This window comes from Scophthalmus maximus, chromosome 14 (genome assembly GCF_022379125.1).
Source record: "Scophthalmus maximus strain ysfricsl-2021 chromosome 14, ASM2237912v1, whole genome shotgun sequence".
NCBI lineage: Eukaryota > Metazoa > Chordata > Actinopteri > Pleuronectiformes > Scophthalmidae > Scophthalmus > Scophthalmus maximus.
The window spans coordinates 12,489,833-12,498,908 of record NC_061528.1 but is presented as its reverse complement, the minus strand read 5'-3'; the positions used below and the strand labels follow the sequence as shown (position 1 = coordinate 12,498,908).

Below are 9,076 nucleotides of genomic sequence, written 5' to 3'. Positions count from 1 at the left end.
GATGCAATATTGAGCACTGCTTATAAAAGATCATATTGCATTTAAGGCTAGAGTGATAGAAAACATTGCCGTCATAAAATATCATTATTGAACAGGATACCCAGATACTCACTGAAGACATTTCAAGTTAAAAGCACTTTTTTATTCATTAAGAAATCATGTTATGAAAATAATGACAACTAACCATATATCAGACAAATGTATCTTTTCCATATGTTAACAATAAAAGTTTGCTAGGGAGGGTGGAACATCTCGGCAGACACCAGAGCAAAACGTTTCCCCGTCTTCTCCTTGTGCTCGATGTGTGCTGTGCCCTGTCCTGGAGGTTCCTACCGTTCTTCCACACTTAAAAAAAAAGGTTTAATAGGATTCCCATCTCTCTCCCAATGTGCACACATTAGAAATCCATTTTCAAATAATTTTTGTTTGTGTGGGACAAGTTCACGTACATACCAGATTCAGTCTTTGATTTATGCTTCCTGTCATCTCCCCCATCTATTAATAATTTACACAAAACCTGTACATACTTACAGCAGGCTGCAGCCCGTTTCTGAAGGGATGCGCACGTAGAAAAAATAAGCGACGTACAATGAAGCGAATCTTTACGCAATGATGACATGAGATGTTATGATGTCACAACACTTGTCTCTTAAATGCAGCTCGCAACATTTTTCAACTTCCACTCAACCCTTTGCATCGTGAAATGAGGCTACGACATTCTGCATCAAACCCATGACAACTGCAATTTCTTCCAGTCTTTCGCTATGAAAGACATTCAACACAGCTAATGATAGGGACAGACAAGCAGGAGCTGGAATAGGCATCTGAAAAAACACTTAAGGCTTATTTCATGTCATTTGGCTGCTAACAGTGAGCAACGATTACACCGATCAGCCGCGGCATTAAAACCACTGACGGGTGAACTGGATAACAACTATTATCCCGTTATAGGCTAATGTTCTGCAGTGAAACCGCAGGTCCTGGCCTTCGTCCTGGCGTTACTTCGACAGACCACCCATCCAACCAAACGGCAAGAACAACCCCCTGCAATGTGAAGGACAATGTGGCTCCACAAAGAAGAAAAACATTTCAAAAAAGCCCAAGGCTTTGATGCAGCCTCCAAACTCCCCAGATCCCGATTCGATCAAGCATGTAGGATCAGCCCCAAAACAACCCCCAGCCCCAAAGGATCCATGGACTGTGTCCCAACACCCCAGGACACCTCCAAAGGTCCTCTGTCCATCTGGCGGCATGAGGGGGACCTACACAATTTGAGGCATGTGGTTTTAATCTTGTGGCTGATCGGTATATTCCTCCCTATGTCACAACCTCGAAAGACTGGTACTTAATATCTGCAGTCGTTCAAAGCAACATCTTTCACATCACTCATATTGCATTTTGTTCAGATCAAACACTACATTACACATTTTCCGATTTTGAACAGATCCAAGAATTAGTCAAGCCACAACATTACTTCTGAACCTTTTGTTGCCGACGGGACAAACTAAAGCGTTACTGCTGGAATGAGCAACGAATAACACTTCTTGTTCCCTTTCTAACACCGCTGCTTCACCCTGTGCTTCTTTGTTTGATGCAATGACGCGATCGGAGCTGAGCCGGAACACGAAAACCAGGTTTCACTTCAGGATGCAGCCGTAATCTGAGGGGCTGCCCCTTCGCAGATGTAATGATAATGCTGGTAGGGTAGATTTTATTTTTTTTCAAGAAAAGCATATGACCTTAATGGTACAAGAGGCTCCGTGAACATGAAACGTGTTAGAGAGGTTGTTGGAAACAGAGTTTGGTTACTGGCGTCAGTCTTGTTCTATGGCACGAGTGTATGACAAACCATAACTAATAGTCTAGTATTGTTGAGATTGACAGAGTAAAATAATTAATGGCACAGTATTGTATTAAAACTTAACCACCTGTTGTAATTCTATTACAAGTTTTGTCGTACATACAAAACTCACTTGAACAAAATGCCTGTTAAAACATTATTTGTTGAGGCAATAAAACAAAAAATCTGAGGGAGAAACAGATGTTAGGTTTGAGTCAGTTTTATATCTCTTGGAATTTCTCTCCATCTTGCTGTAAAGTTCAGCGCCCACGTTACTTTCCCCTCTGTGAGCTGACAGGAGAGGGCAGTGTGCTCTCATTCTACAACACTGACACGGGGCCCACGGCCATTACAAGCTCCATATTTTCTTTTTTTGTCCTGTGGTCTCTTGTAGTGCGATAAGAGGGGAACCCTCCTGCAGCCAGGCCCTCACATGTTGTAGGCCACGTATATGGGGTCCAGCTGGTCAGCCAGGAATCCGTCTCTGAGGTGCATGCGTTGCTTCTCCCCTCTGGAGTTGATGGGGATGACGCCGGGGTCGACCACCACCACCACCCCGACGATGAGGTAATGCTCCTCCAGGACAACGTTGGTGACCAGCGCCACCAGGTCCAGGGCCTCCTGCTCGGATCCCTCCAGCTCCACAACCACCACAAGGAGGTTGGTCCAGGTGAACACAGCGCTGGAGGGAGGATGAGGTGGTGGATGCAAAAAGGGTAGGAAATTACATTTAGAAGAAGTTAGAAGTCCGGATCCATGTTGCTACCCTCAAATATGAAACGGATAAACATGAAAATATACTCACCACTCAGCTATGCTCTTATGAGAACGGATAACGGAGGTCTCGATGTCAATCGGGTGGTACCTCATTCCCCTTAGCTCCAGAGTCTCATCAAGAGAGCCCACCACATAGAGGGCGTCATGGCGCTCTGTGACACACACACACACAAAAAAAATCAAAGTGCGTCCATCCCACACCGAGAGCAGTGAATGTGTGGAATGAAAGTTAGAAATTAGCACTGATGATTCTCACCTCCACTGGCATCGGTCAGCTCAGTGCGCCGCAGGAAGCCCAGGTAGCCCGTCCTCGCCCAGACAGTCTGGGTGTCGCCGAAGCTGAGCTTGGTGTTGAAGTGGTCGGCATGCAGCGCCTCCTCCCCATAAACCGTGTAGTAGCCTGTGGCATTGTGAGGACTGCTCACCCAGATCTGTCTCACACACACACCATTGACAAGTGTTGAGTGTTACACAGATGACCGCACAAATCCAACACACTCCCGCTCAAAGTTGTAGATCTACTAAACTAACTATGACCTCAAATGTTAACATTTTAACTCAGTGTCAAATGAAGCAGACAATTATAAGGCACCATAAAAGTAGACTTAATGGAAGACCAGATGTATTGTGAAGGGGACCTAATAAAATGACCAGAGAGTGTATATGTACAGTGAAGAGAATCAAAATCTACAAAGAAATCTCGATGAGAAAATAGGTTGCTCTAATATCTAAATATGTTGGGTCTTATTTAAATGAAATTCAAGACACCGTGTTCCTGCAACCAGAAGACCTAAGCGTGACAGCTCAAGTTCAGGTGAACATGCTGACTCTGCATCGCATCACAACCAGGTGGAACAGGTCTGCAGAGATAAAGTCATCAGACCGTGGCAGGACCTACCTCTCCCAGATGGGAGTCTCCCAGGGGCCCTTTGGTCTCTGTGTTTGCAATGATCACTTTCACCCCTGGAAGGATCTACAGCAGCAGACAGACATGACACAATTAACTGAGCCGTTTAAGCAGCAAAACCTTTTGCAGCATAAAGTGACAGTGATTAATAATAATGTTTACATGACACCGTACCTTGCCAGACTCCATCAGTGGCAGACTGTGTGGTGACCCTCTCTCAACTAGGCGAACCCTGAGGAAGATGCAAATTAAAGAACAAAATTAGCAATCTTAATATCTCCATTTTCATTTAATTTCTTGATATATGTTGAACAAAAGAGGTGTGGACTAAATAAAGGAAATTGAAAGCTAGACAAAGATCATCTCAAAGTGAAACTCTTGTGGTGACAGTGCTGCAGCGGCGCCCCCACCTGTCATGACGTAGAGCTCTCATGTCCACATAAACAGTGGTGGGGTCCGGTCCAGCAGTGCCCTGGAGAAAAACAAACACGACGATGATTCTGTACAAGTAACTCGTAGCCCCCTGACATTAATTAATGCTGTATGTTGTCTGGGTGGAGGGGAGGTGGAAGCCGCTTATGACACAAATGTTGACAAAGCGGGGGGGGGGGGGGGGGGGGGGGGGGCAGCCAGAAGCCAACCAGCAAGGCTACAGTAGTTCTGGGCCTTGGCACAACTCAACCACGTAGCCACAGACACTGTGGGGACCCGCAGATTGAAAGTCACCTGCTCTAAAATGCAGCCAGTTTATTTTCAAATTAGTGTAACAAAAGTGGGAAAATCTCCAGTGCCACTTATTAGGAGCCTACAAGAAATAATCAATTAAAGTTTATATATATATCTTCTGTAGCAAGAAAAAAAAAGACATAAATATCTGAAAACTTTGAACCGAGCATCATTTGTTTTGATTAAACGTCTGTAACTCTGCCATGCAGCAGAATTTTGATGGAATCATCTCTCAAGCACTGATTCTGGTTGACAGATATTGACTCCTTCTGCTTTGGGATTTGTCATTATTAATGCCGTTAGCCTAGTCACAACACCACACGTTTTCCTTTGCTCCTTTGCTAGTGTATAGCCAGAGCACAAGCCAGCAATGAGTCGCTGTATGGGGGGGGCATGACAAGCCAAGCAGAGGTTTCAGCAAAAGAGAGATCCAGAGATTGGTCTTCGCCATGAAACTAAAAGATGTAGGTGTGATTAAATATAAGTGCATCACTCACTACTGTCAACATGTTGACAAAACTGTGTCGGGGAGTTTGTGACGAGTGTGAAGCAGGAAAAAGCGAATAAAAGTTGAGATTAAAACTAGGTGTGGTGAATCGTTGGAAATGAAAGTAAGAATATTGGGATGGTCCAAAAAATTGACACTGCTCAATTTAGAAATCTTCCAAAAGTGGACACATCACAGCACCACTCACGATGCCAGCTCATGGTATGATGTGCAGCATGAAGCTTAAGCTGGTCTGAAAAAGTTTAAACCTCATGCAAGATAAACAAACACACACACACACACACACACACACACACACACAGACAGACAGACAGACAGACAGACAGACAGACAGAGACTCAGCTGTAGCACAATGAGGAATTAGCCACTCTTATCCCACAGTACCTGCTCAGCCAGTTTCCCTAACCTGTTGGGCTGACAGGACAGGGCAGGACAGATAAATAAAGATATATTCATGAACAAAGACACACATGCGCACACAATTCACGTACACACACACGGAAAAAAAAATCCCAGGGCCAGAGGAGGAAAGAGAAAAAGATGAGTGGTCAAACTGTGGAGCAGCTCTGTGCATCGTTCAAACGTCTTATTTCAAAGTACTAGTTGTACAAAAACTGACAAGAGCCAAAGTAAATGTAAATGATAACATCAAATTATAGAATGTAGATAAATGTCTTTATTCCTTTAGTCTTAAATAGTTGGAACCTTTTTTTAAATTTGTTAACTCTTTATATGAAACCAGATGGTAAATTAGAAAAAAAACAACTAAGTAAATTTTGTTTTGTTTTGCGATTTTCACAGATATCTTGGATGTTTATCTGAATTGTTACGTAGGAACATTTGATCATCAAATATTGATAACCTTGGACTCTGGACCTCTGCTCCTACCCAGCCACCCCTCCTCTCCTCCTCTTCCTCCTCTTCGTCCTCCGACAGCGACTTACCTGCAAACAGATCGCTACGTTCACCCTGCAGCCAAATGTAGTGCTGACGGCGCGTGGTGAAAGCCCCAAGTCTTTGAAGATCTTTGAGAAGGACTGAGTGAGCGCTATGCGGGGCCTCTCCTCTGCCACCACCATGCATGTGCGCACACAGGACAGGTTCACATTTCGCAACTTGAGATGCAAAAAAAAAAAATTTTTTAGTAATAACATAAAATTCTTCCTCAATTTGCAAGGATGATGGTTAACTAGTTAACTAGAAGCAAACCAAAGAAATGAATGGCAACATTTTCATATTGTTAGAACTTCTATTGCACATTAAACCAGAGAAATGGAGAACTGACCCGTAGTGCTTCTGTCTGTGAACCCAGGCCCTTGGTGCACATCTCCATGACCGAATACGAGCAGAAGGTGACTCGCACTTTGTACTGGCTGACTGCAGCGAGCCAGAGGGAGGCGTTGCTCTCCAGCTCCAGAGGGGGAACCAGGATCGACTGGTGGCCCGAGTACACGCTGAAAAAGGAACGGAACATGCCAACAGAGAGGCTGAGCAGCAGCACACGGACCAAAGAATCTTTGTGCCAGCCACTAACGCAGGCTCTTAAACTCTAACATTATTCATTTTGGATTTGCCAGCGTTCATGTGTTCAGTGCTGCTGGTTTACCTGCAGAGGCACCAGAGGGCAAAGCCCAGGCCGCAGTAGGGGTCCAGACAGATGGCGATCTGCCGGGAAGGGTAGAGCTCACACTGCAGCTTGATGGAGCGACACAAGGCACTGGTGGCAGCATGAGACATCTAAGAGAGACGATATGTCACACAGACACATGAATTATGTTTCACAACCAAGACTGAAATTCCACTTTAAATCACTTTGAGGTTTTGACGGATCAACAGTTTCGCATATGGACACCAAACAACCAGTCTGCACACTTTGTTTTGTATTATGCTTTTAACTATGGTAACCATATCATTGTTTTAGTCATGATTTCCACTTTCCCAGAGCACACAGTAAAAGCTATGTTGTGCCAACAGGAAGAAGAAGGCCTGTTGTGTACTCAGGTGTGTATATTGACATCTCCTGCAAAGTACCTTGACCCCAGCTAGGATGCCTGTCGTGGACACGCTGAAGTCCAGGTAAGCCAACATCTCTGGGGTCGGAGGCTTGTACATCTGGGGACTCTTCTTCCTGGGGAGGTCATCTGGGAAACGAACGGAGGGAGAAGAGTAGAGCTTTAACCGCAGTCACGTAAATCAAAGATCGCATCCCTTCTACTCTCAGAAATCTGCTCTTTGGAGGCAACACAAGAACGTAAACTGAAGATCTTAGTGTGTTTGCACGTGTGTACATTATTCACCTGTGTCCAGCACCATGGGCCAGCTCTTGATGTCCACAGCAGCAGCAGCCTCTTTGGATTTCAGCAGCTTCATTATTGCTTGGGTTGTCAGGATACACACCGACTTACTGACCTTCAACACACAGATACTAAGCCATTACTACCATATACAGTATATTACTTTTACTTGTCTAATGATTGTAATAACTGCAGTAAGTGGAATAAAATTAGCATTTAAAAACAAAAAATGCAGGTTAGTGGACTCTTTGTTACCTCAACAATCATCTTGACAGTGGGCAGGGTGGTGGCCAGGTTCTGGGGGTGTGGGGGTCTGACGGTGACTGGCACACAGCCAGCGTACAGGCAGCCGTAGAATGTGGCGATCAGATCAATTCCTGGACATTTATGTTTATATTTAACAAGGGTTTGCATTTTACATCTCGTCACTGATTATTCAACAATAGAGACAGTAGGGTCTTTGTGATGACAGACAGACTTACGACAGAAGGGGGCGATAGTGAAGAAATATGTTCAATACTGTGCTCAGGAGAATGGAAATGAAAGGACAAGTAGCACAGTAGCGGTAGCACCTCTCACCTGGCGGGTAGACGAGTGCTACATGGTCTCCAGTGTTCAGGCGTCCCATCAAAGCCACGGCCACCCGCTCTGCGCGCTTGTGCAGCTGCAGACAGGAAGCTGTGCTCGCCACCGTGCCCTGAAGAGCAAAAGTATATGGAGTTATAATAATCTACACAGCTGTCTTCATTTAAAAGATGTCAAAGTTACAAGTATTTTTCTTTTTAGAAAACTGAAGTCAAAGGATTTTAGTATTGATGTAATTAAGTACCTTTATTTATCTGGTATTAAATGAACTGTATTAGCCAAAAACAGACATTATTTTATAATAGTTGTATCAATAAACTTTTTCTCGACTGAATGTCCAGGAAATTTATTATAAGCATAAGCCTGTCGCAATTTCAAGACAACATTTCATATAGTGAGGTAGTAGATTTAATCCATATTTCTCTTCTTAATTAAATTCTTGGGAAAGAGATGGCAAAAAAAGATAAAAAGGTACCTTAGCATTGAGAACAAGGAACAGAGGATGGTCTGGAGTGGCCTGAGCTCTCCACTGTAGCACATCCTGAATGTAAAGGAACTGTAGGACACAGAAGCACGAGTTTAATTAAAGACGGATCAAAGGTTCACACAGCAAAATACCAACATGCTGAGAAAAATGATAACTCGTTCAAGAAACGACGTCAAGCTGATGGTGGCAAATGGTGTTTTGTTGTGCATGAATGACAGGTATGATGTGAAGCTGAAAACAATAAAGGGGAAGTCCAATCACCGTCTTCTACATCCACTGTATGTGCTATAGATTCCATACCCTCGGCCCTTTTTTCTTTTCCATAATTTTCATTTATTCTTCACTACAGGTCAGTTTAAAAAAAATAGCAGTTTACGAAAACTAACAGAAAAACAAAGACATTAGGAAATTAAAGATAGAAACAAATAAGAAAAAAAATCATAAAAAAGAAAAAACAAAAAGAAAAGTGTTGAGAAAGTGTTTTGTGGATTATTTTGTTATTTTGAGTTGACATGTTGAGGAAGGGAAGATAAGAGTAGGGATCAGATTGTCCTTCACTGATTTATGTGAGTTTCTGAACCAGTATTTTATTGATCACTTTTCTCCGTCTTTCCAGTTGAGTAGTTTGGTTTTCTTGGTCATGGTCAAAGCTACTAAGATGAACGACTGGAGATGCTGTGGGGATTTGAAGGGATTCTCACCTGGGTCTGCAGTGTGTTGTATGTGTGGAGGTGATGAACGGGTGAAATGAGGATGACTACCTTACGTGCCTGGTCATTGTCCTCTAGTTGTGCCACGTCTCTCCCACAGGCTTGTGCTATCCTCTTGCCCGCCACCAGGTTGCCCACTATCATAGAAGCGGGACCAACTTCTATGAAGTGTAACCAAACGAACAGTGTCATCACGCATGTTGGTGAAGTTCCCAACATTCATATCAACATAAAAATGAACA

General features: G+C 43.6%; 1 protein-coding gene across 7 annotated transcripts in view; it reads right to left on the bottom strand.

Moving 5' to 3' along the window:
- Window positions 1–120: 120 nt before the first annotated feature.
- dip2a (disco-interacting protein 2 homolog A) overlaps window positions 121–9,076 on the bottom strand; it is a 72,984-nt gene continuing 64,028 nt past the window's right edge. For 3 of the 7 annotated variants that reach the window (XM_035604940.2, XM_035604934.2, XM_035604939.2), the window contains 15 exons: window positions 8,886–8,995; window positions 8,113–8,193; window positions 7,632–7,749; window positions 7,308–7,429; window positions 7,056–7,167; window positions 6,790–6,899; window positions 6,365–6,495; window positions 6,044–6,212; window positions 5,703–5,873; window positions 3,935–3,996; window positions 3,699–3,756; window positions 3,516–3,590; window positions 2,874–3,048; window positions 2,646–2,769; window positions 121–2,522 (listed from right to left, as the gene is read on the bottom strand). In XM_035604940.2, coding sequence (XP_035460833.2) covers window positions 2,270–2,522; window positions 2,646–2,769; window positions 2,874–3,048; window positions 3,516–3,590; window positions 3,699–3,756; window positions 3,935–3,996; window positions 5,703–5,873; window positions 6,044–6,212; window positions 6,365–6,495; window positions 6,790–6,899; window positions 7,056–7,167; window positions 7,308–7,429; window positions 7,632–7,749; window positions 8,113–8,193; window positions 8,886–8,995 — 1,871 coding nt within the window. In that variant the 3' untranslated portion in view covers window positions 121–2,269. Of the gene's footprint in view, window positions 2,523–2,645; window positions 2,770–2,873; window positions 3,049–3,515; window positions 3,591–3,698; window positions 3,757–3,934; window positions 3,997–5,142; window positions 5,173–5,702; window positions 5,874–6,043; window positions 6,213–6,364; window positions 6,496–6,789; window positions 6,900–7,055; window positions 7,168–7,307; window positions 7,430–7,631; window positions 7,750–8,112; window positions 8,194–8,885; window positions 8,996–9,076 lie in introns of all 7 variants that reach the window. The other 4 variants (XM_047337459.1, XM_035604941.2, XM_035604933.2 and 1 more) reach the window with 3 other exon arrangements.